This window comes from Alligator mississippiensis, chromosome 16 (assembly GCF_030867095.1).
Source record: "Alligator mississippiensis isolate rAllMis1 chromosome 16, rAllMis1, whole genome shotgun sequence".
Taxonomy (NCBI): Eukaryota; Metazoa; Chordata; order Crocodylia; family Alligatoridae; genus Alligator; species Alligator mississippiensis.
The window spans coordinates 2849692-2877306 of NC_081839.1; the positions used below are offsets into that span (position 1 = coordinate 2849692).

The 27615-nt window shown below is 49.5% G+C and overlaps 2 protein-coding genes across 5 annotated transcripts in view; one reads left to right on the forward strand and one right to left on the reverse strand.

Moving 5' to 3' along the window:
- The window catches only part of STK11 (serine/threonine kinase 11), a 63807-nt gene extending 58862 nt beyond the window's left edge, over positions 1-4945 (reverse strand). Inside the window, exons 1-2 of one of the 2 annotated variants that reach the window (XM_059720012.1) lie at positions 4929-4945; positions 3609-4614 (exon numbers count right to left, since the gene is read on the reverse strand). In XM_059720012.1, coding sequence (XP_059575995.1) covers positions 3609-3898 — 290 coding nt within the window. In that variant the 5' untranslated portion in view covers positions 3899-4614; positions 4929-4945. Of the gene's footprint in view, positions 1-3608; positions 4615-4865 lie in introns of both variants that reach the window. The other variant, XM_014611549.3, reaches the window with a different exon arrangement.
- Positions 4946-5297: 352 nt separating this feature from the next.
- SBNO2 (strawberry notch homolog 2) overlaps positions 5298-27615 on the forward strand; it is a 101515-nt gene continuing 79197 nt past the window's right edge. The window contains exons 1-3 of one of the 3 annotated variants that reach the window (XM_059719712.1): positions 5298-6258; positions 9070-9217; positions 9890-9953. The gene's annotated coding sequence lies outside the window, so the exon portion shown is untranslated. Of the gene's footprint in view, positions 6259-9069; positions 9218-9889; positions 9954-21303; positions 21406-27615 lie in introns of those variants that run through there. The other 2 variants (XM_019484123.2, XM_006272524.4) reach the window with 2 other exon arrangements.

A 27615-nucleotide genomic window follows, 5' to 3' on the forward strand; every position in this document is an offset into this window, starting at 1 on the left:
AAAACCCTGAGCTCAATGAGGCCCACATGTCTCTCATTATGAGAAGTGCAAGAGAAATCTCAAGCAGGTTAATTTTAGACTTTGGGATTAGCAGGTCACCAGCTTTTTGAGCTTATGGGGTCAAATGCTCCAGCTGCTGTTGACATCAGCCTTTTAAGGATTATTTCTGATGCTCTTTGACATCCTAGAAAACCTGTCTTGGACACAGGGAGAATCAGTGCCCTCCCCACAGCTCTTTGTTGGGATCAGTTAATTGGATTACGTGAGAAATATTAAAGAATTTAAAGTGTGAACTTTCATGAACAAAATGCTGGCCCAACAGCCAGGGAGAACTTACTCCTGCAGCAGGTAAAGGAGCCATGTACTTCTACACCATCGTGTATACACGGGCAATTATGTGTCTTGACCCTGTCTGGAAAGGACTAAACTGCTAGGGATGAGAAGCGAGTTCAGTCCCTGGCCCATTCTATCCTTGGCCTCTCTGGTGAGGCCAATAGGAAGACTGCTAAATGCCAGCTTTGGGAGCAACTTTTGCCATGTGGACACTTGTCCAATGGGAATGAGAACAAGACCAAGTTTACAACACATCCAGGCCACTGAAAAGTGTTCAGACCATACTATATTTCAGGAAGCAAAGTAAACTCTATGCAGACCTAACTTGTAGTGGTTCTGTGCTCTAAATTCATCCCTAAACTATACATCATTCCTTTCAAGGCAGGGCAATCAAATAGTAAGAGAGGCATACATCTAAAAGGGGACACACTTTTCAACTCACAACAGCAATGGGATCCCCACATATTCACTATGGGTAGGGACTTACCAAATTTATGGTGGAAGTGGAGTATGTGGCAGCTCCTTTAATCTTTCATGTTCTCCCCTGCTGTTAATTGGCAGAGGGGCCCCACCACTCCCTCCTGGCAGGGAAGTAAAAACCAGGGTTTTAAACATGGCATGGTTTTTGCCTCCCTGTCAGTCAGACGAAAGCAGTGGGGCTTCTCAGCCAATCAGCAGAGGGAGGCAAAACAGTGCCATATTTAAAACCAGTTTTTGCTTCCCCGCTGATCAGAAGCAAGCCGCAAGCAGGGCCCCTCCACCAATCAGTAGTGGGGGGATGGGTGGGGGAACATAAAAGATTAAAGGAGCAGCTGTGCACCCCACTTCTGCCATGCAGTTTCTGCAGAATATTCCAACCACATCAACACAAGATCTAAGCATTACCTGCTAATTTAGAGGCAGAATTAGGAATAAACCTCAGCGTACCAAAGGTTACAATTCAAATTACAGTATATTTACGTATTATTCACTTGCTAATCACTCTAGGGCAAGGAAGTGGAATCTTGTCAGGCTGTGGCAGAAAGCCTAATTTCAATCCAGAATGGGATATTCCACTATTCTGTGGCACGTGAACAGCTCACATTTAAGCAAGGCCATGCACGGTTGACTGCAGCCAAGTGATGTTTTACTGGAGTCTGGCCAGGCTGCAAAACTGGAACTGAAGTATGTTAAAACACTGTTCAGAGACAATGCTACCTAGAAATAGGTCCCTACAGAATGAGAGTTATATATTTTTACTATTCAGTCCCCATTCACACTGCCTGTCAAATACGAAGACCTACAGGCTCTATCAGATGCAAGCACTGTGTTTAAACTAGTAGCAACTTATCCATTTCATATTGCATTTGTGCCTAATTACTTCAACTAAGTTCAGACTCTACTACACCAGGCACCGTACAAACCTAAGACACCGTGCTCTAAAGTGACAATCTAAAAAAAAAAATGGTGTTACCTGCGAATGGAGGAAGGGAAGACAAAGGTGACAAGGATAAAAGGTATTAATTCTGAACCTGTGCTAAAATAGACCACTGCTAGAAGGCTAAAGAAAAAGCCTGCTTCAAATACTACAGCCACAGATCCAAAGAACTCTAATAGTCAGGTACTGCTGAATAAGCAACCCAGAGTGATCACAGAAATTAAATATCTTCTGGTTCAACTGCTGTGGTAACTAAATGAGGTGAGACACATCCACAGAATGGCTAAGGACAGTAAAATTAAGAGGATACAGATGATATTTCTACGTAGTTTATTTCAGGACACAGGACCACTTCATGCTTTCTGCATCACAAAGCTGACAGGTTAATTCCAAGAATTCTGTTTCACTGGGAGGGGGTGGGCTTTTAGGGGAACAATTCAGGGGAAAGCAGCTTTCCCTTTTTTGGGGGAAGCCCTGGGTGTCACTGGAGACCAGAGAAAGAAAGAGAAGGGAACAAAGTGACACATGTGCCTCTACCAGAAGAAGAAAAAAAAAATGTTTTATTACACATTAACCAGCAGTTTACTTTTATAAAAATCAGAGCCAGCACTAGAGAGACGAGATGCCCTGTCGTGATTTTGTCGTAACACTGGAGCAAAGCCCGTCCATCCTGCACTCTCAAGGTTAGAAGGTAAACTTGAAAAGCTAACCAATGGAAGGCCCCAGCACAGGATGCAAAGCACTGGCCAGCTGACCTCAACAACCCAAACCAAAACAGAAAAACAGAAACAAGAGCCCACGAGGTCAGGGCTCTGCACTCAGCATGCCGCAGGCAAAGAGGCAACTCCAGAAACGTCACAGGAGACTTGGAAACATCTCCCAAGTTTTCCTCCTGCCACGAGATAAGCTGCAGAAAACTATTTGTTTTGGCAGCAGAAGTGTCCCCTTCGCATCAGACAAACAACCCAATCTCACATGGCTTGCTGTGGCCGCTTGCTGTGGCAAATGCAGTTGCCTGTAGAGCCCCTGCACATGTAACATCAAGGAAAGGGAATGTCAAAAATGAACTGTACTTCTGACTGAAGCACAGAACCAGTTTATCCCAATAAGGCGTTTGAATTGGGAGTTATCTGGATGCGGAACTTGTTTACCAATACATGACTTAGCACTCAAAGCACTCTTCAACCACAAATTCACTTCCCCAAGAGAGAAGCATCATTACCTCCACTTCACAGCTAAAAAAAAAAATTGACCAAGGCAGATTAAGGGACTTCCCAAGGTCAGGCTGGTCAATAGCATAACTAGGAATAGAGCCCAAGTCTCCCAACGCACTGGCTCACGCTGCCACCCATGGAATAACTGCCTGGAACGCAAGACTTCCCAGCAGAGGCCCATGAAGTATCGCATGCACACAGCAGCAATGCAAAGTTTATTCTTCCTCTGCAGCAGGCAACCTTTCACCCTGCCTTGTTAGGGCAACTAAGCACAACACTGTTTACTGTGTGCCTCTTGGATGAAATTGCAGAAAGAGGGGTTCTCCCTGCTTCGCAGCAATGCCTGACGGCCCAGAACATTGTGCTGCTTGTAGAAGTGGATATATTTGCTCCCCATGTCCTTGGGAATAAAAGGTTTCCTTTTCCTGTACCCCCCCTGTTCAGCAGTATTTAAGAGAGTTACCCTCCAACTCAGAATTGGCTGCATTTCAGAGGTGAAGCAATTCCTGCATGTATGTGGCTTGTAAAGTCCTTTCAAAACATATGGCTACATGCGGTGTTGAATAAAACAATACGGACTCTCAGCCAGAAAACACTGACCGGATTTAACCCTGTTGCAACTAGCCGCAGGAACCCATACTCACTTTTTAACATTTGCCTCCCCATTAGGGATCCTGCGTAGCTTCTTCTTCTTCAGGATTTTGACAGCCCTTCTACAGAGGGTTTCAGAGTCCAACATCTCCTTGACTTTGCCGTAAGACCCTTCTCCGAGTAAGTCCCCCATCAGGTATTTGCCAATAAGCTTGGCCCTTTTGCGCCGCGGCTGGTAAATGACCTCGGTGGAGTCGATGCGATGGATAAAAGTGTCCATCCCCACAGACATCAGCTCACTGTCTGCAAACATACTCAGCTGTTGGGGCTCTTGCATATCCATCCTGGATTCAGTTCTGTAACCCACTTGCCTCAGCCCTTAAGATTTTAATCCAGTTCTTTTTAGCTCCCGACACTCCCTTTGACTCCTCGAAAAAAATTATCCATAAGATTGTACGAACATTAATTAAAAAAAAAACAAACCAAAACCCAAAAACCAACGAACAAAAAAAAGAACCATCAGCTGCTCGTAAGCTCGACAGGGTCCGATAAGATCCAGAGTCTGGCCCCAACAACGCGCTCTCTTTCTTGCTGTTTTATTTATTTTTTTCCCAATGTCTGAATTTTTCAGTTCGGGATTTATTGATTTCACCTTTTGACCCGGTCCCGCTACTCGGGCTCAATCAGGTCAACTCTTGGCCTTCGATTTGGCCCAGTTTTGATGCTTAAGTGCTAGGTCATCCTCTGGGATCCCAGACGTCAAACCCACGAGAAGACGAACGAGTCTCTTTCGTGACTTTCCATTACCGGCGGGTCATGGCCCCCGCGGGGCTGGTTTCCGCTCGCCCGCCGGCCCGGCGGCGCCCCTCAGCCGTTGGGCAGCTGGAACCAGGTTTCCTCGAAGGCGTTTTCGAGACCGATCCTCGCCGCCTCGCGGTCCCTCCTGGCGAATGCTGCAGGCCTCCCGGGCCTACCGAGAGCTCCCGGGGGCATCCTTCAGCCGCTCCGATGCCGCCTGACACATGATGCGTCGCCGCCGCGGCTCCAGAGCTCGCTGACCTGGGAGACACGGAACCGGCTCACACCGCGCCCCGACCCCGAAATGAGGGTCATGACCCCTCATGAGGCAGCCCCCCCTCCCAAGCTGCTGAGGGGCCGCCCCTCACCCGAAGCTGACCCCTTGCCCCCCCCCCCAGCAAGGCCAGCACAGGAGACCCCCACCCCACTGCCCTGCCCCGCCCCGGGGAGGGGTCTCGCTTCGCCCCCACGCCCTGCCAGGGGGGGCTCCGCGCTTCCCGCCCCCTCCTCACTTCGGAGCGCCCCGCGCCGCCTCGCCCCCGCTGCCGCTAGCACGCCGCCGCCATTTTGTTTACCTCCCTCCCCCCGGCACCCGCCGCCCTCCCCTCTCCAGGGCCTCACGCCTCCCTAGCGACCGACGTGCGCTTCCATTGGCCGCCGCGGCGTCCCCGCCCTCGCGGATTGGCCCGCCGGCGGATGGTAAGGGCGGGCGAGTCGGATTGCCCGCTGCCCATTGGCGGGTTGTATTTAGAGCCCGCCCCTCTCCGGCGGCGGCGGGTGGGGGTGGGAGCTTGGTGCGGGGGTGGGGCTTGCGCTGAGGAGACTGGAGTGGAGTGGAGTGGGGGGTGAGGGGGCAAAGGGCAGGGGTTAAAGGGCAAGGGGGAGGGGGATGTGGGGTTAGCTGAGCGAGGTAGACATAGGGGGTCCTTAGGAGCAGGTGTCCTAAAGGGGAGGGGGCTTTTTGTCCAGGAAGACCTCCTCAGTACAGGCATACGCACTTTACCTAGCCCCAGGCCTCTGGCCTAGGCTGGGCCACCTCAGGGACCGGAGGCAGAATATTATTTTACACATCAATATGTAAAATATGCATAGCTAATGAACTGCTCATTGTTTAGGATGTGTAATTACTTAATAGCAAGCTTTTATTGGGTCTAGATTAGTTTTGGAAAAGGAACTGGGCATAAGCAACCAACTTTAGCCTCACCTCAGGCTGGGGTTGCTCCTTGCCCGTCTGCCCCCAGCCCGGGGGTGGAGGTGGGGGCGTCTTCCTGGGCAAGAAGCCCCCACCCCTCCATCTTGATCGTAGCCAGGCTACGATCCTCTACCAGGCAGGGGGAAGCGCTTCCGGAGGCAGGTTTGATCCAGCGCAGCCGCCGGCGGCGGAAAGCACCTGCCTGCCGTGGGGCCGCTCAGCTCACGGCCTTGGAGAGCTCTTGGTGCGGGCGAGACTTTCTCTGCAAGTCCTGCTTTCTGATGACCGGGCCTGGGTTAGGCAGACGTTGGTCACTTGCACGCTCCCATCTGGACGACAGCTGTGCACTTGACCTGGGCAGGAAGACATCTGCCTTCAGGAAGTGCCAGCTAGTCCAGCACACCGTAGAGCATCTGGACTACGGGGAGATCGTCACGCTCGTGCTCCCTTCTGCTTTCTGCACTGGCTTCCTTCACAAGTACCGAGCCGCCTTCGGGGTTTTCAGCGGCCTAAGCGCAGCAAGTCTTGATATTTCCTAGAAACTCCAGGATGGAGACGAGTCAACGGTCCTCTTTCTCCAGCATAATGGATCTTTCTGCTGCAAGGATAAAACATGTCTGGAGACAGAGCTTTCTCAGGGGCTGCTTAGGGACCGTGGAGCAAATTCCCTGAGAAAAAAACAAGGACCGTCCCAATCCACTTGGATGTAAAAGGTGCAATTTTTGATCTACCTTCTTTTAATAGGAATGCAGAGCAATTACAAACATCTAATAAAACCCCCTCAACAAGCTCCTGGGCGTTTCATATGACAGATGAGTCCTGTCCCTTCCTGCACAACAAGTTGCTCAGATGCTATGTGATGAGGGTGCTGGTATAAGAATCTATACTTCCAAGGAGAAGGGTAAAGACATTTTATGTAGGCTGCAAAAAGCACTTGCTTAAGGACAAGAAAGTCACGTGGCAGAAGCCTGATGACAGTATCTTAATCCCTATTCAAATACTGCACATGCTGGTTGTCAGCCATTTGGTACGTGGGGAACAGGTCCCATCAGGCAGTGTTGCTTCTGTGCAGGATACAGGCTATTATTGCTACTTTGGGTTTTTTTTAGCTTAAGTGTTGTGCTGAATTTGGTTCTTTTCTCAGAGCTTTGGCTCCTGGAGTCTTGCTGAGTGTGGTTCCACACATGTGGGGCACTGTCTTATTTTTAAATGCAGTCCTAGAAGGAACCTAAAATACCTTTGGGACCAGCATGACATCAGTTTATGATGTTTAAATGGGATTGCCAGCTGGCTTGTATTTCACTGGCAGAGTCACTGTTTGTACCCTCAGGCCTGTGCTGAAATCCTCATGCCCTTATGCTATTTCTGCGCAAGAAGAGCCTTACTTGGGTCAGGTGTAAAGGCATGATTCTCCTGTTGCCTTGTTGCTGAGAGTCAAGAGGATCTCAGTTGAAATCATACAATTCCTTTGGTATTAGCTCGTTCATAGTGGAACCAGGTCTACAGGGCTTCAGAGTTCATAAGGTAAACTGGATAGCTACCATTTCCCCACCCCCTGCGCTGCTTTTTTCCCCTTACATATGCAGATGTCACTAATAGACGAGTCTGGACCTGTAGGTGGGAAACCAGCCCACAGGCAGAGCAGTGAACCAGGCTGTTCAGAGTGTTCACTCTGTCCTGGCTCAGCAGCCGGCAGATTGTATGGTGCACTGCCAAGAGAGAGTGTTGGTGTTCGCTCTTCCTGTGCTGGTGGTGGAGGGCAGGGGCAGTAGTGTTCAGCCCCTTGGATCATATTGTGTTATTCCAACAGTATCCCTAGCCAGTTGTCCAGGAGCAGGGTGAGATCACCCTGGAGCTCCTGAATGAGGGAAAGGCATTTTGCAGTGAGATGCTTTTGTGGGGGGGAAGGAGGGAGGGAACAAGTGGGTGCAGAGAAGGGTGGAGCTGGGAATTGTCTGGTGCCATGGGCAGACTCCACCCAGACCCCAGATCTTGGCTCACCCCATGTCTCATTGTGGAAGTCTGTACTTTGTTTGGCTGCCAAGTCACTCTGGCAAGTGTCTGACCTGGCAGGTATAGAATTTGGGGGGGAAAAAGACAAGTTGCATCCCTTCCCCCCCTGTGACAAGCATTCTAACCCTTTCCTTTTACCAAACCTTTACCCCTCCTTCCTGGCAAAGAAGGCTCTGATCTTCCCTTCCAGCACCCCAGTTGGCTACTCTGGTCCCCACCCTATGCCACACCCAACCCTGCTTTGGACTCGAGCTGTGGCACTTGACTGCGTGACCCTCAGAGAAAGTCCCTCTTCTTTTAGATGTGTTACGTTTGTGCTCAGCAGCATTTGGCATCAGCCCCCATTGGGCCCAGTGACACAGATCATACAGCATGTCCAGCATGGCAGTTCCCCTGATCAGCACCAGTCAGACCGCGTGGGTGTCACCTGGCCTATTTCTCTTCCTCCCAGTAGATCTTTTGACCATCTGCTAGCAGGGAAGCTGCTATCTCGCTCTTGGGGGCTGGGTCCAGCCTGGGAGAGAAGAGCCAGTGAAAAGACTGCTCCCCTGCCGCGCCCCCAGTCAGCATGGCTAGCCACTTGGCTCTGCCTGTTTTAAGCATGATGCAACCTCCCTTGAGTCCAACTGCATCCCCTCCGGGAACCTGTTCTGCTGATCAGGGCGTTTGGTACTAAATTTAACTCGTGTAAAACCTCAGCGATGTGCCCTGGGGTCCGGTTACAGCCACTTGCATGAGCAGGACGTGCTTTCCCTCCTCTCCTTTCCAGCTCTTGACCTATTGCCTCCTTTCTGCTTTTCACCAGTTCCTGCCCTCCTTTCCTTCTCTCCCTCCTTTGCTCCACACATCCACCTTTCCCCCAGCTCCCCACTGTGCTAAACACTTCTGCTGGGCTCAGGACTCCATGGTACCTGGTTCTGTACAAGCGATACTATTTTGAAGGAGGTAACCATTTAAAACATAATGAAGTATCTTACACCGTGAGCTCTTTGGGGCTCTTTTTCAGCTATCTGTTTACTTTGATCTAGGACTGGTTCTTAGGCTAATTAGCAGAGTGCAGATAATAATAGGGAATCCTAATACAAATACTTAATATATGGAGAAAACAGCGCATTTTCTTAAATCTTATCTCTACTTCATTTCCTCTGCAATGATTAACTCTGGCTTAGAGACTGTTACTGAGAGCTGGAAGTTGCTTAAGAATCAGAAGACCCATGGAGGGATATAGCACAGCTCAAAGAGGCTGGTACTAGGATAGAGAGAATTGCACCTCCAGCTTCCAGCTCAGCCTGTCCCCTTTCAATACTGGCCTAAAGTTACTGCTGTCTGCTTGAGGAAATTCCAAGCCATTATCTGCATCTCATTTATATTGATCAGCTGCTGTTACAAGAGGAACATCAGCTTAGATGTCATTGGAGTCTCCTTAGCTGCTTCACGTGGGTCAATATAGATCAATGAGTTTGGAGGCCAGTTTGGATGGTGACTTGAATGACATTTCAAAACTTCCCTAGGTTGACAAAATGTAGGCAGAATCCAGGATGCTGTTCAGTCTCAATCCACAGACTGAGATTGACTTTACATCATCTTAGAAGACGGATGGATTTTGTTTCAAACTGATTTACAGTGACAGCTATACTCATGTGTCAAGAGTCCCTCCAGGTACTACTTTGCTTTGAAAATGTCTTATTCAGCAGGATCATAACATGTGGATTTGTTTCTTGCCACTGTAATAGATAACATGGCATTCATGTAGGTTAAAGGTACTCAGTTCAGGGCGGAAAAATGCTTGTTGGCAGTGTTTTCAATAACACCTGAGATTATTAACGCAAATGTTAAAAAAATCACATCCCTTTTCCTTTCCTGATACCATTTGTTTGTTACTGATATAATATTTCCAGCTTCCTCATCCATTTTTTCAGCATGTCACACAAATACCAGGTTGCCTTATTATATATTAGGCTTAATAGTGTTGTGCATAGGGACTGTTACCATGTTCCCAGGCCAGTCTCTCTTTCCTAGATGAAACAAACTCAACTTCTGTAATGTTTCCACTAAACTGCATGTCCTAAACACTGCAGCGTTCTTTCCGCCATTACACTTTATGACACAGACAATTAAAGAGACCAGAGCAATGTGGTGATGGCAAAGGCCATGCTTGTGTAACCCAGCTCACTACACATGGTATAGCCTTCTCCACCTCTCTCTCATTAGGCCTCACCAGTTTATATTTAAGTCCGCCTAAAGGCCTGCTTCAGCCGGGTATATTCACTTGTCTATAACTTGCCCGTTCTTTTTCCTCTTCCCCTCTAACTGTGGTCTGTTTGTCCTTAGACAGTGAGGTCCTTCAAGCAGGGCTGAAGGATTTGAAGATCTCCTGGCCACCACAGATGCTGTTGTAAGTAATAGTAATTAATATCTTGCTCTTATCTGGTGCTTTTCATGCATAAATCTCAAAGCACTATTGCAAGGTAGGGCAGTAACATTAGCCCCAGTGTACAGAGGATGAAAAGCCACTCAGTCTGGACAGCTGTAACAGAGATAAGCCCGTTTCATTTTGAGCCTAGTCATTTTCTCTCCTTTCCTCATAGTAGCCTGCTGGTGGGCTGTTTATATTGACAGCAAAGCAGGGAAGTTATCAATAACAACAGTGATTTCCTTTGCATTTAAGCAAGTGTTTGGAAAACATTGTGATTCCTGTTGGGTCTTTGTAAGCTGATCCCTTCCTCTTCCCCAGAACAGCAGGGACAATAGCCTGTGATTTCAGGTGTGGGGTTAGGCCCAGATTCAGCAACAAATGTTCACATTTAATCACGGAAGTTGGCAAAACTTAGGCATAGATTAAATGCCTTGCAGGATCAGGGCCTGTGGGGACTGCATCTTGGGTGCTGGTAAAGTCAGATCCTGGGAGGGGACAGTTTGTTTGGGAGACTGTTCTGTACATCCTAGTGTCAATAGTTCTCAAAATGAGAATGGGGTAAGGTTTTTATGAGTATATAGGGGAGAGAGTGCTGATCTGGCAGAGGTATTTAGACTTCTAGAAATGCAGGCAGACACCAGGGGGTTCCAGCCTGGTCTCTGCTGACTGTTATTGGAAGGTAGCAGGGTGTTAATCCTGCTTACCCAGCCTTGTAAACCCCACTAAGCATCTTCCTGCCTCTTCAATACCTAAGTGCCTTTAAAAACCTGATCTTATGCATGGATCTGAACTGACCATGTAGACAACTAAACAGGATCTAGGTGGAATTTAGGCACCTGAGTCACAAAGAGCAATCCAGATCACCCCTCTTCAGTGGCTGCAAAACCTCAGAGGCCTAGGTTCAGTAGCTGCCTCCATTTGGGCCTGACAAGGTCCTACATACCTGAAGCTGGGCTCCTGCACATGCTTAGAGGATATCCAGAGGGAGGGATTAGGCTGGGCTGCCCTCAATCCCTTCAGTTGAAGCTGGCCCACTGAGCAGCCAAGAGTGCCAGTTTCCTGGGCCCAGATGGAGAGCAAGGAAGATGGAGTGAGACTCTCTAACCTAATGGTTCTGACCCTGCCCATACTGGGGCAGGCCTGGGTTCTGTTGTCTGCTGTCAGAACTGCTTAGGCATTTTACATTGGACAGTCACTTATCAAAACACGACTAGCACAGGCAGGTGGGTCCCTGCAGAGGTGGGGAGGTACAAAGGCAGATGTGCAAAGTCTCTAGGCCCCCAAAGTCTTTCTAGACATTTTGCGCCTTTGGTTTCTATTTTCGTAAATGGATTTGCACCCAGGCGGGCAGTTGTTTGAGAGGGGTATGAAGTAGGCTGATGGGACAAATTCTTCCAGGGCATAATTCCATTCACTTCAGCAGAGCTGCCTTGAGAGTGAATGGATCTGATGTGTTACTGTGTAAGGATCTGTTCCTCCTTCCACATTCTTTCCAGCTGTTGTCATGTGTTTCTGGTCAGTGGTTTACAGAACGAGAGAAAAAAGAATGGTAAATTCTGCCCTTGGTTGACATGCACAGTGGTTTTATTTGAATGAATAAAAAGCTATTTTAGGTTTTGATGAGCCTGTTCTCTTTAAATCCCAAGTAGCGTTCACACCAGGCTTTTTTCTGATCACATAGGCAATATTGTTTTAATTTACTGTGGTGCAGTTGGGTTTGGTAGATAACAAGGCATAGATGCATCATGCTGTTCCATCCCCCATTCACAGAGCTAACCAGTCCAAACCTGCCCTGTTAGTCTGTAAGGCAGACTGGTCTTGCTTTCAACTACCAAGGGAAGCTGGGAACGCAGGTTGCTCAGAGTCTCCTGTGACCAGGCAGTACATTCCATGTAACTCCTGTGGTGCTGTCCTGATTTACACCTACTGGTGGCTCTGGCCTATCTGGGTTATAAAAAAACTGGATGGTCTGGGGCAATCCATATCTTCCATACCTGGAAGTTCATGCCACCTTTTAGCTAACCCCCTGGATGAGGTCTTTCATGAAAGTGGGGGGAAGAGGGGCTCTATTCATTTAAATCCTGGAGTCCACAGCTACTCTGCTCTGCCAGTCACCACCCAGTCTGCCCAACTGAACTTCCCACAGCAGGTGTTGCATCAAGGGTTTCCCACTGGAGCCTGAGGGAGGGCAGGGCCTCAGCCACCCTAAGGCCTTATGCTCCTTCCATTCTTCCTGTAGCAGTTGGCATGTGATCCTGGTTCCTGGCAGTGTTGGTGTTCCTCCGCTAGGCGGCAGTGCAGGCATATGAACAGGCCTTCAGCTGGTGTGCGGGTATGGCCAACATGTTCAGAAGTGGCTACTGATTTCAGAGTGGCTTAAGTTTTGGGTGCCCTGGGGCTGGATCTCGAAGGAGGCAAGCAACCACAGCTCCTGTGGATTCTAGCTGGCACCCTGGGGACTCAGTGCTCCTGAAGGCCAGGCCCTGACCACATGTCTCAGATTGCCCAGGCACAAATCTGGCTTTGTAGTCATCAGGGATATAGGTTGTAGCTGTGTTGGTCTAAAAGGCAAAAGCAGTCAGAACTCTCATGGTAGAGGCAATATATTTTATTAGACCAACTAGGTAGTTGCAAAGAAATAAATCTTTATGCAAATGATAGTTGCAAAAAAAAAATTCTTTATTTGCATAAAGATTTATTTTTTTGCAACTACCTAATTGGTCTAATAAAAGATATTGCCTCTACCACAAGAGTTCTGACTGCTTTGCAGTCATCACATTTCTGGATCCAGAGTCAACAAAGGAGGCAGAAATCAGCCGTGCTGCTGTCCATTGGGTGCAGTAAAAGGCCTCGGGAATTGGAAGCTACATACATGGCATTACAAAGACCTGGTTGAATTTCAGTCCAGGTCACTGTAATGGGCACTCCCACCAAACCTTTGGCCAGATTTGGTGGGGAAATCTGCTTGTTGGCCAAAAGACTGGTCAGTCCCGGGCACCAATGAAACAAGCAGCCAGGCCAGCTCTTTGAAATCATGCAGCACGCATGCAGCAGCTAAGGGGGCTGTGGCTAGTTGTGATCAGTGAGTCGGAGAAGGGTCTTGCTGCAAGCAAGTATCAGAGGCAAGCAGAAGCCTATGTGGGAACCAGGCTTGGCTAAGAGCTTTTGGCTCCAAAGAATTCACTGCCATTGTTGTTGTTCTAGGTAGCAGCCCAAGTCAGATCTGTCTATGTGCAGAATTGTTGATGCAGTTTACTCTCAGCAGTGCTGCTGTGACAAGACTTCTGGGTTCCATTCCCAGGCTTGTGGTGCTGTTGCTAAGTCCAAGACAATTCTTCTCTCTGCACCTCACTGTCCTGATGTACTGATATGGTTAATGCAGCCTGCAAAGGGGAGAATGCGGGAACTAGCAGAGGTCTGGAAAGAGCATGGAGTTCCTGGATGGGCATGGAATGCAGAGGGACAGGATGATGGACAAAGCCCCCTGCTGAAGTATGGGGCAATGCCTGCTTGCCTTGCCTCCCCTGCTGCTGCCTGCAGGACACTCTCCTGACAGTGCAGAGCTGCCTCTGATTTACTCCCGCTCTGGCACTGCCTCCAGCGTACTGGAAAGCGATCACCCAAATTCTGGTAAGTGCTGTGATTCCCCTTCCCGAGGGACTGCCTGGTTCCCAGAAGCAGGAGGGCAGGATTGATTGGAAGCCGTCCATGGCAAAGAAATCTGAGCAGGGGGATGGGGAGGGTCTCCAGTGCCTCTGGCCACTCTTTGATAGTGGCTCCATATCTGGGTTACATCAGGTGCACTCTGCTCCCTGGCAGGCTCTCGGGCTCTCTCTTCCTCTTTTTAGAAGATGGCAGGGAAACAAGCTCCACCCTTGTCTACACTGAGCAGGCCCTCCCTGCTGTCCTTCCAGGATAGAGAAGAGCATCAGGTGCTGTGTATCAGCCTGTGGTACAAGTGTGCTTCAGGTCAGGTCTGGTGCTGGGTCTGCGTGCCAGGCAGTCACAGAAAATGTCAAGTCAGCACTAACCTCCATGGGGCTGGTGCAGCTAGCTGCATCAAAGGGCTAGCTTGTAGCCTGGTCTGCCTGGCTAATGGCCACATGAGGGATCCACTGCGCATGAAGGAACTGGGGGTTGGCATTAAAGGCTTCACCTGACACCAGAAGCCAGGCTGGGCAATGTCCTTGCTCCCAATGCTTGGCTGTTTCCGAGGTTCCTGCTCTTGGGCTGGCCTTTGGCTTGCTCCTGTCCAGACCTGGGTCCTAATCATGTTGCCCAGTCCTGGCCATCGCACTGGGAGAGTAGAGGAATCTGTTTATCCACAGGCCAGCATAGGAGTCTCTGCAAATCACCCCTCTTAAGTGCCTTTGTGCTAGATGCATGGAATTTGGCTCTTACCCTGCTAGCTGAGGAGATGTCAGCCTGCTTAGCCCACTCAGATTACCAGGAAGGAACCCTTGGCCCTGTGAAATGGAGCCTGGGGAAAGGACAGAGAACCCACTTTGCCTGTTCAGGCTGGCCATGAAACAGCCAACCAGTGGGATCAGTGTTACCTTGCTGCTGGCTAGGGCAGGGATTACAGACAGCGTGCTGGTCCCACTGCCCACAGCACCTATCTACTTTGATGCACGGATTAGCTGCCACGCCATAGTCCCCAAACCAGCTGGGGTGGTCATCGAAGTGTAGGATGCAGCCAGCCCTACGAACGCAAGCAATGGTCTGTCTCCCCCATATTTCAGATAAATTTTCCTTGCGTGTTTGAAAGTGCCTAGCAGAGGGAAGTCTGAGGCAGTGTTCTCCCCTCCTGTGAGAGCAACAGCTAGCTCTTATGTCCATGGTTGGAGGGAAAAGGGATCTACACAGCTGGTTTGATATGATTCTCCCCTTTCCCTGCCCCCCTCAACAACCTCAGTTATCCCAGATCACTTCTCTTCCCTCCCCCCAAGGTCCATGCATCTGGCAGGAAAGGAGAAAACAGCCTACCTGCTGTGAGGACTCTTCCCCACCCACCTGCATTGCCACAGGTCCTGGGTCAGAGCCACCCCTGCAGATGCCTCCTTTCTACACCCAGGGGGAGAAGGGCAGGAGAGGATGAGAGTCAGCTAGGCCCAAAGCTTCTCACTTTGACGGAAAGTCGGGGAATTTCCAGGCTGTGGAAAAACAGGAACTGGCTGTGTGTGACAGACAATGCCAAGCCCTGACGTGGCAGCCCTGTGCTAAGGCCCTGCTCCTGCCTGCAGAGGGGAGGGCTTGCCAGAGTAAAAACGATGGGGTCAGCAGTAGTCAGGCCAAGCAGTTTAACCTCCTTGCTGAAGGGCACTGGGCTATGCCCATTTGCTGCAGCTTGCCATGTTAGGAGGGTCTTTCCATATGCCTGTGTTCGGGGTATGAAGGAGGTGGGTGGAGGAACCTTACATGATGGTGCCCAAATGTGTCCTTCAGCATTTAGCCCCATCTCGGATGTCTCCAGCATTGGGGTCCCTTTGAGCTTCCTCTTGGGGAAAATCCCACCCCTATCTCCGAGATCACAGGACTCCTCTGCCATTACCTCCATTTCAACCCTCTGCTCCTAATTGTACCATCCTGCTGCTGGGTTTCTCTCACCCTTTCTGGTACCAACCAGAAACCAGGCTGGTCCCTCAGGACCAGACTTTATTGGATTACTAGTTTGCACTGAGCTGTTTCATGGCTCAAAAGTTTTGAGGGTTTTGAAGATTTTATTCCATGCCCATCTGCTGTCACAGTGCACAGCCATGGCAGGCTCTGGTGATAGTTGGCTCTGCCCTGTGTAACAAGGTCCCTCTCTAGCACTGAGGAGAAGAAATGCAGCTTCTTCCTGCTCCCCACTCCAGTGGCTTCAGAAGAAGATCAGGCTCACAACGCCCTGGGACATAGGGACTGCCCCCCTTGGATCAAACCCATGGTGCATCTCACTCAGCATCCTGCTCTTGTCAGTGGCTGGGATCAGATGCTTCTGTGAGCAAGGTGCAGGAACCCACAGAGGGCAGATGTGGCAAATACACCCCTCATACAAGTTTCGGCAGGCTGCTGTGCTTGGCAGAGTGCTCTCTCCTCTGGTTCATTCCCTCCTAAGCCACTCTGATGTAGATCCCTGGCCCTCAAGGAACCCAGGGCCTGGTGCCAGCCCTTCTCATTAGCATTCCTGCCAAAGCACCTGCTAATCCAGCCCTTCTTATTAGCAGGTGACAATTAAGGGAGGGGTTTGAATTTCATCCTTTCCTGAATATCCCCTCCATTACAGAAGAGTAGATAAACCCTGGCCTCCCAGGGCTAAGCAGGGAGGAAGGGGCTGGGGTTGAAAGGAAAAGCCTTGCTGGAGGTGCAGTGTTGAGATGTTTCAGCTTGTGGCAGGGGTGAGGTTTGGAAAGGGTTTGTATATACATGTGCTAGTGCAAATCCAACTCTAGCTCACAGCATGTGTACAGTGGAAAGGGGAGGAAAGGGAGTGACCTCTCCTGCTCTGAACCAGGGGTGGGGTGAATGAGGAAGGAGCCAGCATGGGGGGAGGATGAAGTGAATCCAGAGCCTGTTTCTGGCCCTCCCAGTCCCTTGCCCGGAGGAGGCAGGGGTGAAGGCCTGGGTTTGCAGTTTCTCCCTGTGCTGGATGCCACAAATGTGTTATTGGCATGTGGGGTTTGAGGTGAGCTTCACAGGCAATGTGAAGGCATGGTTGCAGGGTCATGTGTGAGCCATGTCTTGGTCATGCACTCAAGCCTCAGGGAGACCGAACAGATTTTCTCTTTCAAGTCCTCCGTCTGCTTCTCTTCGTACTAGCTGCTACATAAGCACCAATAACAAAACATGGTTAGTGTCCCAGGAGCTCATGGGCTCAGGCCTTGCCTGTACCTATCTGACTGTGCTACCAGGTGTCCTGGTGGCAGCCAGCAACAACTGCCAAGCTACCAGACCACAGGCACATGCACACACCTCTGGCACCTCTGTGTGGCTTTGCTCGATGGTTGTGCCGGCAAGGCATGGAGTACACTCTGGGAAACCACAGCTGCTCAAGGAGTCACAGCAGCCAGCAGAAGGTGAAGGGGAATCTTCATGTTCTCCTGCCAGCTAGCTACAGACTGGTGGCAGAAACTTTGCATTTAATTAGGGGGGCTAACTCTGCTGCACATGGAGCTTGGGGTGTGGATGAGGCCTGGGACAAGAGAGGAGAGAGGGGTTCGCTCTCTGAGGAGGAGACAAATTAATTGCAGAACAAACAAAGACTTGTACTTCCAGTGCAAGTGTTCAGCTACATTGTACAAAACAAAAGAGCTCTGAGCATCTTGAAACCCTTAGAAATACACTAGAGATACTCTAGCAATTGCTTCCAGATAACGCTGCTGGCATTCTTAAAAGCAGAGACAGGATGGCTTTCACTGCCTGTGCTAGGTACTTAAGAAGAAAAATGTATAAGTAAGCAGGGAAAAACATACAGTTTTGAATGCTGAACTATCACAACACTGGCTTCAGAATAGAACAATGTATTCAAGCAATATGATCAAGCCAACCCCCTCCCTGTTTGGTTCCGGAAGGAAAAGTGTTGATAAAATACATCTGCTTTATCTGTATTATCTGGTTCTTATGAAATTGCACCCAGAAATGAAACAGGTCAGGAGAAATAAGAATTCACCTGCAGTGTTAACAGTGGCAATCTCTGGGCCAGGGTCTGAATAGCAGAAAGTGAAACTGTCTGGAGAGTGACAAAATGTTGAGACAGAAACAGAAAGTGAAAGCCACCAGGTTGGATTGTTTATTGCACTTTGGAGGACGAGTTTGAGGAGAAAGAAGTGAATCATCCGAAGTGGAGTTCCAGGGAGGTAAGGAAATGGGGTCTTTTCTCCACTGTGATCTCAAAGGGGGTTTGTCTTGTCGTCAGACTTGCCAGATTTCTAAACTCCCACTGTGGGGTGGGGACAGAACCAGGGAAGGGGTGCTGGTACTGTTTTGCATCATCATGCTTAGTCCTCGAGCTGTTTCACTTCTTGTTTTCTTTCCCAGGTCCAGTTTGAATGCTAATGGGTTAGTGTCACAACCCTTTTTCCTGTGGGGATTGAGTTGCATGTGTCTGGTCAAAAGGGGAGGGTAGGAAGAATCATAGTAGCTGTCCCCTCCCCAGTGTGAAGGGCTGCAGTGGGATAGGGTGGGGGAAGCTGTTGGTGACAGTGTGAAACTAGCTGGATACTGCGTGCTGTGGGGAGAAGACTGGTTTCCGGACTTGGCTGCCAACTGCATTGGGCATTAAGAATTGCCTTGCTGCAATTATTTTGCTCACATGACCCCAGCACTTTTTCCTGCTGCAGGCAGAGGGGCAGACTCGATGATTCATTGAGGTCCCTTCCGACCCTAGCATCTATGAATCTATGAACCAGTGAGTAGGGGAAATACCCCATTTCTTGCTCCCTAGATTGGCAGAGGGAAGGAGCCAGGCAGGGCTTATGCTGTCTTTGCAACAGGAGAGAGGGCTGTGTGTGTGGTTGAGCAGTACATGCAGTGAGTGAGGAAGCAGAGCTGATGGGATCCCATTTGGGCTTCTAGGTCAGCAAGACAGTGATTGTAATAGGGTCCCAAGAGGGTGGTCTTGGGGTTCACACAGAGGCTGCATGGTAGAGGCAACAGCCAACTGGGGCTGGGAGAGGCAAGGAAGCAGAGAAGGTTCAATTATCTTTTGTTGTTGCTCACTTTGAACAAAATCCAGCCTCTCAGAATTAGGGTGCAGAGCCCTCAAAGATGCTGAATGGCAACAGCTGATGAGGAAGTTGCCCACACAGATACTGTGTGTGCCTAATTAAACACATGCCTGGGACCAGGGCTGGGTGCTGAGTGGGAGGCAGACAGGCTTCCTCAAGGCCTGCTATAATAAATCCTTTTGTTCTCTTTATCTCCTTTGAAGTTAATTTCTTTGATGGGGCTGAAGTAGGTCTTGGCTGGCGCTTGTTGGCTGTTCTCTGTGATGAGAAAAGGGAACAGCCAAGAGAACATTCCTGCTGGGATCCTCTCTCATCCTGAGTGGGTTTAGGTTCTCTCCAGCTTTTTTTTGGCATTTCCTGTGTGCAAGGATTGAGAATGTCACTAGGACTATTAGGGAGTCTTGCAGAGTCCTTGAACCTGGTTATGGGCCTCCATGGTGACCCAGCTGGCTAATGTATGGGCCGAGGCCTCGCTAATCCCTATCATCTCACCAAACATGACGAGTCTTAGGGATCCCAAATTCAGTGACCCTGGGTTTGAGCTGGGCCCCATTGCAGCTCCCTGCATTGGGGTTTTATTGTAATCGGAACATTCAGTGGCATTTCCTTCAAGTGAGCAGCTTCCTTTGTTAAGTGGTGTTGGCCACCATCTCAGCCAGCACATCCGGGATCTCTGGAGCTGAGGGCACGAGCTGTTACAACTTGAGCTAAAGAACCAGGTTTCTGTAGGTGAGTCCATAAGAGACTCATATCTGCTCTGTATTGGGCAGAGTGGGAATGTGGCGAACAGGCTCAACATTTTACAGAAGCAGGACATTAGCTGCCATGGTTTACCTGTGGCAGGTTAGGGTGTTAGGTCTGGTTTGTCAGGCTTGATGGTAGTTTTATGTAGAGTTTAGATTATGGTTTGTATGGGATTATTTGGATAGGGATGATCCTGCCTCAGACAGGAGATTGGACTAGATGACTCTTTAAGGTCCCTTCAAGCTCTGCTTGTCTTATGCCAGGCTCCCAATCTAGTCTGTGTGCCTATACCAGCTGTGCGCTGCTCTGACCTGCTGCCAAAAATAAGCACCAGCCACCCCTGTTCTACATGCTTCAAACTGAATAGAGGTGGCAAGATTTGGGGGGGGGGTGCCTGCTGCTGTCAATCTCACCGCAGCAGCCACATAGCTGTTGCTAGAACCGCCTCAATGTTGTTTCATTTGGAGCAAAAGTGGGTGGGTGGGACTTGCATCCTGGCAGAAGCCTTGAGTGTGGCATGGAGTCAGTACACACGTACCCCAGACTTGCTCTGTGTCCCTGTGACCTCCCACCCCATCACTGGTGGTATGCAGTGTCCCGGGCCAGCAAACATTAAGAAAGAATAGGCTGTGAGCCGAGGAGAGAGAAAGTTTCCACGTAATACAGAGCATGAACATGGCAACCAGCACATGTTGGCTCTGCTGGGCAAGAAAGCCTTTTCATTCTACCATAATGGCAAGTAAACGTAATACCCAACTGAGCCCACAACGCTTACTCACAGTGCTTCTTATTTTACACTGCCAGAGAGCCCTCCTGTTTTATTCATGATCCCAGCCTTTCTTCTATTCAGCTGGACACTGATATTTTAGAGACCAAGTAGTACAGGGTGGTTCTGGACTGCTGGCTGTTTCCAGCTCTGGAAACAAAGCAAAATGGGGCTGTCTGTGTTGTTGATATTGGACTGGAGCAGCCAGCAGAAAGTGAGATCCATCTGGAATGCAACTTTTATATCATCTCATCTGGGCTTTTGTTTTTCAATGCCCGGAGAGTTCAAATGGCAAAGATCCAGCACAAAGGACAGGAAAGACATTTTAAAGAGGAGAAAAAAAAGAAAAGCAGCTGCATTAATTTTCAGCAGTGTTGCGTTGCATTAGTTCTGTGATTCAGCTTTTCTGCTAATTTACTGTAAAACAGAACGAAAGCATCACGCCTGCCTGGAAGGGCAGCAAACTGAGTTCTGATCCAGGGCCTCCTTCCTGCTGGAGTCAGGGCCAAGCTCACCAAGTAGTTTCCTGCTGCTAGAGGAGGCACAGAACTATTGTTACTATTTTGCAGGTGGGAAAACTGAGGCACAGACAAGGATTTGCCCCCAGTCGCAGGGTGAACCAGTGGCAGGGAGAGTAACAGAGCCCAGGAGCGGTGACCCAGGCTCACTGCATAGCCCTGGAGGGAGGCAGGCTGGCTTTCCCTCATCAGGCCTGTTTCCTTGGGGAAACCCCACCAGCTTTCTCGCCCCAGATGCCACAGCTGAGTCTGTGTGGAAGGGAAGGCTACTAACATGGGGAATGGGTGGACTTTACAGCATTGCTGCCTTCTCCCCCTCTTCCTCACAGCCCCATCCACATGCCCTTCCCTGCCACCCTCCTCCCCACCTCTCACCTCACTCCAAACCCTTGCCAGCTTTTTGCCTAGGCCTCTCCAAGGCCTCTACTCCCCACTCTCCCTAACCTCAGTGCAGTCTGCCCCCCCCTTACCCCATTCTTCCCTGCCCCACTCTTCCTAACTCCAGTGCAGTCTGCCCCCTACCCTTGCTCCACTCTCCCCAGCTCCCCTCGTGTTCCTCCCCTCCCCCCACTTCCGGCATCCGGGGCCGATCACCGGAAGTTCGTGTGTACCACAACCAAGATGGCGGCGCTGAACCCGGAAGTGAGGCGGAGCGGCCGCCAGGAGGGCTGTTGAGTGCGGGGCCCCCCGGGAGCCAGGTAAGGGCCGCCCCGCGCGCTCCGCCGCCGCCTCCCCTCCGCGCCCCGGCGCTCCTGCCCCGGCGGGGCACCCACCCGCGGCCCGGGGCCTGCAGGCGCCCGATGCCCCCCTTCCCTCCCGCTCCGGGGCAGGGTCTGTGGGCAGCCGCGGGGGTCAGTCGTGAGGGGGTGACCTTTCACCTTTCACCCCGGCCGGGGGCGCTCGGGAGTGTCCGGGGAGCCGCGTGGGGCTGGTCGCGCTCCCTGTCGTGGCTGGGCCCCGGGGGGGGGGCAGGGCAGGCCCCTCGCACGTGTCAGTGTGTGTGTGTGTGTCCCCTCGGGGTCCCCCCTCCCCCCCGGGTTGAGATGATTCCTTCTGCAGGTATTTTCTGAGTCACCGCCAGTGCCATCGCGGCTTGAGTCACTTCCCGAGGCGGGGGCCAGCCCTGCCCGCCCGCCCGCAGCCCCCCCATGCCCTTGCCTGGACTTCGTGCCACCCCCCCCCTTGCGCCCGGACCCGTGTCCAGACAGCGGACCCTCGCGGGCGACGGCTCTGGCTCGGGGCAGGCGGCTCAGGGTCCTGCCCGCTGACGCTTCCTTCTCCGAGCCCGAAACATGGTCCCTTGGAGCCTGGTCTGAGCTCCCGGGGGGCAGGGGAGCGTGTCCAGATGAACCCGCGGCTTTGCTCGTACAGCCGAGCGGTGCCGATGGCAGGGGGTGGGGGGGCGGCTCTCTGGCTGCTTCAGCCCCAGGTTAAATAAGAAGAGTTTCCTTTTTAAAAAGTCAGTCTCGTTTGTGGCGGGGGAAGGGACGACCTACGCTTTGCGGCTTTTTTTTTACTCAGAAGTTAGGGCTGGAAAAGACCTATTGGCTTCTCTCTGAATTGCGACGGACAGCGGACCGTGCAGTCATCGCGACAGGGTGTCCTTCGGGGGCTTTTTTCAATTAATCGTTTAAATGGCTCGCGTGGCGGGGCATCCGCCAGCTCCTTTGGGAGACCGTTCCTCGTACTGATATGTCTGGCTGTTTAAATTCACCCTGGTTTATTTCTTGATACTATTGAAGCGGAAGAAGGAAATGCCTCCTGGATGTAGAGTAGCTGTAATGTGTATTAGTAATGAATGCACCCCCCCCCCCCCCCCAAAAAAAACTGTATTGTGCAGCTAGACTTGCTGGCTGACTAGCTCTCTTCTTTACAAGCAAACCCCTAGACCAACAGGGGGTTATCTGAGGAATATGGGTGCCGTTCAGTGCGAGTCAGGAACAGATCCCGAGACTCTTTCTGATGCGTAGAGCGACGCCATTACTTCATCGCACATGTCACTTGTTTCAGCCTGAAGAAAGTTTATTTTAAAAACTGGGTAAAGGTTATTTTGCATTTGAGCAGCTTTTTCCAATGTTTCCTCCTAGTCTGAAGAAATGACTGAAGCTTTTTTTGGTTGCATTAATCTCCAAAAGGAAACTGTGTACTAAGGAAACGGCCTGCAGTTGCAGACACCAGTCAGCTTCTGGCTTCTCTGAAGGCTTGATTTAAAGGCACCTGAATGGAGTGCCATAAAATATATGAAAAAAATCCACCCTGGACTGAGACCTTGAATGCCAAGTTCATACCCACAGTGGTGCTGATTTTAATGGGCCAATTAAGAGCCTCTGAATAATGGAGCTTATGCTAACAGATTCTTAATTCTAGGGCCTTTAGTGGACATCTATATACTTAGTTTTAACATAATTAAATACTAATGCAGTGTTTAAAGCAGGGTTACACTTGGAAAAGTGACTGTAAAAGTGGTATCAAGATGATCTACTGTTATTGTGATGTCACAGCAAATGGGGTTGGTTCTACAGTTAAAATAAAATGACCCTGCCCCATTTTATTTTTATTTTTTTGGCTCTTGTATTGTTGCCAGTTTTAAGTCCTCCAGGCAAAGACTTATCTGTTTGCTGCATCCCTGCTGGCCTGTTGTCTCCTGCGTGGTTTTGCGGGCTTTAACTGAGGCAGAATTTAGGTCTTCGTTAACGGTTCTGTGGGAGATGAGAGGGTAAATTTCTTCTCCGCTTCCTATAGCTGTGTTGGTTTTGCAGGGTGGATTTATTTAATGGAAGAGTGGATAGTAACATCGGCACTATGCACAGCATGCAGCATTTACCCCGTAAAAACCCCAGGTTTTCCAGTAGGGTACAAGTCTGACAATTGGTGCTCTTGGGTTCTCATCTGATCTCTGCTACTTGTTCTTCAGATGCTCAGAGGCGATTCTCTTAGCTTCTGTGCCTGAATTTTGCTGTCGAACTCTCAGTACTTCCTACCTATTCAGCCAGACCAAATCCCAGCAAAAGCTGCCTTGCTGAAATTGTGCTCTCCTCTTGTATTTACTTACCATTTAGAGGAAAATGCTGTTACCTGGTCTAATATCCATGCCAAGCAGCAGTCTAAAATCTTCTGGAGTCTTGACATTGACTTTATTTTGGAGTGCCCATGCTCTCATTTGCCTCAGCATTAGGCATGGCTATTTGAAGGGTACAAGGTTGGGGGGCTAGAATCACATTAAAAGGAATTAATTGAGTGTAGAAATGGAATACTCTGCCTGGATTTTTCCTTTACCTAGTGTTGCTACACAGTAACATTTGAGGTGAATGGCTAAAGGTTAGAGAGGAAGAAATATTTTCCTCGGTTTATTTACTTTGACAGTACTTTGCCTCATCAGTATTTGGGGCTTTTGGGGAAGGATTTGTGTGTGAGAGTTTTTCTTTCTGTCTTTCTGTCTTGGACCAACTGCATGGTTGGGATAGTCAGACAAGCTCTTGAATGCAAGGCATTCTTTGGGGCTTTCATGCAGCAGAGGGAGGAAGGAAAAACTTTGTTGTAAACCCACAAAAGCTGGCAGGACAGCCCCAGTGGCATGGTACCTGAAAGTCCTCTTCGCTGTTTGCTCATGTCTCTTTCAGACTGCTTTGGAAGGACTTGCTGTGCTGCCATGGATGGGATTTTTTTTCTTTCACCTGTTGACTTGCCCTTCGTTCCCCTAGGTGTCCTTGAGGTCCTGTCAGATCTCTGGATTCTTCCTCTCTTCCACCTTTTCCCTCACATTGGGCCTCTCAGCTCTGAAGTACAAGACTGTGATTCTAAGACTCCCTTTGAAATGAGCCAGCATCACCCCTGTGATTGTCCACATGAGTTGCTGCTGTATTCTGGACACTGCTTTTTGCACACACTAAGCATGTCGCTCAGTGGAGCTGCCTGCCAGTTCCTGCTGATTTGGAAGAGGTGACTGTCAGGCCCAGTGCCTTGCATGATGCCACCACCATGATGATGTTGGCACCAAACAGGACGCTTGCTCTAAAACACTGGAGCTACTTTCAGTTTGCTTCAGTGATACATTTCTTTAAGCAAATCTATAGGGGACAGAAAACATTAAAAAAAAAAAAAAATGATGTAAGATGGTGCCCATGCACCATGCAGGGATCAGGTAAACCAAACTTTAACCTGGTGTGTCCTTTTCTAATATCCGAGTTAGACCCTTGCAGTCACGGGCTTATAATGGAAATGCTGACACAACTTCATAGCTTTCAGAACAGTGATACAGTAATAAAGAGCTAACTGTGTAGCTGCTGAATACTGAGCTGTGATTTTCATTTATTTATTTTTTAATCACTGGAGTCAGAATCTCTCAGGAAAGCCTTGAAGTCCTAATTAAGAGTGGTTTTTTATTCTCCTTTGAAGCATTTTTCAAATGTAAAACTCTCCCTTCCTTTTGGTAACTCGATGCAGAACCGTAAACACGTGACTGAAAAAGACTGACATGGCAAAATATGTGTTGAGCCAGCCCACTGGTTCAAAGTGATGTGTTTATGGCCAGCAAGGAGGCAAGCTTGGATGTCCTTGAACAGCTTTTTCCACTGTGAGCAAAGATGCGGTAAAACAGTGTGTTCATCTGCTCTCTGGGAGGGCTGCGCATGGGATCAGGATTTTCAGGGCTACCGAGAAGCCTCGTGCTCCTTCTAAGCCCACCCTCTTCTTCCTAACTCGTGGTTGGATCCTGAAGGTGGGGAAAGGGTCTTGCGGCTACAGCAGTGTATAGTGTCCAGAGACCTGGGTGGTTCTTGTGCCTCTGCCACTGGCCTGCTACATGACCACAGTCAAGTCACTTCTCTTTTTCTGGTCTGTTCCCTCATGAAGTAGACCAGACTGATAGAAGGTGCTTACATCGCTGTTGTGGTTTGAGGCTTGACTTATTAATGTTTGCCTTGCACTTGGAGCTCTTTTGATGGAAGCAGTCATGTTACAGGACTGCCCAGGGGCCCCAGTAGAAGTGAGCTTTCATCCTACTGGGGGCTGAGCAGTTGTATCAGTGCTAGCTGTTATTTTATTACCTTATTTTCCTTTCCAGGACTGAGGTCATGGCTAGCAGAGGGAGCTGCAGCTCCCTGGAGGTGACGGGGGCAATATTTCTTATTTCAATTTTATTTGATTCGATGCCTCTTTTTGGCCAATGCGACTGACTCAGACGCGTGGCTGAACACGCTTGGCTTTTATGAAACCTGTTTAACACACCAATCACCTGAATCGTCAGGTTGCTTGAGCTTGTCTTTGTGCCTTCTCACGCAACCTTTCTGTCTTTGACCTTTCAGAGTGCAGCTGTATGTGCTGCCCTGTAGATTTCCATGAAAATGTGCTGTATTCTTGGTATTGGAGGAGAGTGGTATTTTTCTGATCGCACTGCTTGGAAACGGATGAATTTGTCTCTTTTCCCAGGTAAAAATGTGCTGATTAAATTCTGCCTCTTCTGTGCCCATACGTTGCTTCACCTGCAATATTCCACCCCGAGACTGTGCTTTGGGCCTAGTTTGTCATGTTTCCTTACTGAAAAAGCAGTGTTTCATTTCTGAGACCAGACCATTGAAGTCAAAGCAGCCTACCAGCGGAGGGAGGGGTTCTGCCTGACAGCGACTTCATTGTGGGAAAGAAATACGAAACTCAGGGCTGTGAATTGGTGCTCTGACAGTTGTGCTGATGGAGAGCTAGAGTCCAGGGGAGCATGAAAGATAATGTCTCAGTGTTATTCTGGGAGCTGAATGAATGAAAAATGAGGTCAGAATTGCAGGTAACTTGCCAGCTGTAAAGTTTTATCATGCTGTCTTGAAACAAAAGTAGCTATGGGAGATTTAATGGAAAATATGTCAGGCATGTAGGTTAATGAACATTCTTCTGTGATGTGTTGTCACTGACACTGCCATGCCTTTTATCTGCATTATCTTTTTAGAGATTCAGTTTGTTTAAGCTCATAGAGCTGAAGTGGAAGGGTTCTTGCCTTTCATTGGAAATGCAGGGAATATTTTTTTGGGGAACGGTATAAGAACAAGACTCAGAATGCAGGTTTTTCAGATACCAGTATTTATCCTAGTCTTTCTAGAGTATCTTTCACCTGGGGATCTGGCCATTATGGACATTGCTGAGGGGTCACAGCAGCATTGGTGACATACAATCCATATTATGGGGGGGGGAAGCAGAGGGGCTCAGGCCTTGCCTGTTTTGGGAAGCTGGACTGCTTTAGCTAGTGCTAGTTCAGCTACAGTGGTGCAGCTGCTCCCAGCAAGGGTGTGATGATGCAGGTATAGCCCTTCGCATAAAAGATGGAGCACCAGTGTAGTGGGATAAGGCATTTTTTTCATACTGCTGTGACCACATCCACATTAGCCACTTATGGTGTGAGTGTACCAGTTAAAAAACAAACTCCTTCCTGCCCATGTTGTATCTGTGTGACTTGCACATGTACACAGGAGTTAGTAACAAATCAAGGCAAAAGAATTTAGGAGCTCTGGCTTCTCACACCCTGTTCTAACCACTAGATTTAAAATGCATTTCTTGCTAACTTTACAAAGGTTTCTCATTGATACCCCTTCCCTGGGACATTTCACCAGTGAGGGAAGACGTAATACATAGCCGGGTGTATTGTGCTGGGTGGTTTCATAGTTGGTAGGTTCAGAAGGGACCTGAGCAGATCATCAAGTCCGACCCCCTGCCATGGTCAGGAGAGAAAGCTGGGGTCAAATGACCCCAGCAAGGTGTCTATCCAGCCTCCTTTTGAAGACCCCCAGGGTAGGAGCGAGCAGCACTTCCCTTGGAAGTAAGTGGTCTTACTGCCTGCTTTTGAGGACTTTTCAAATAATCGCACAGTGGCTTTGTACTGGACTTTGGGGAGTGGGGGGTGTTTAGTGGACTATATGGTCCCTCAT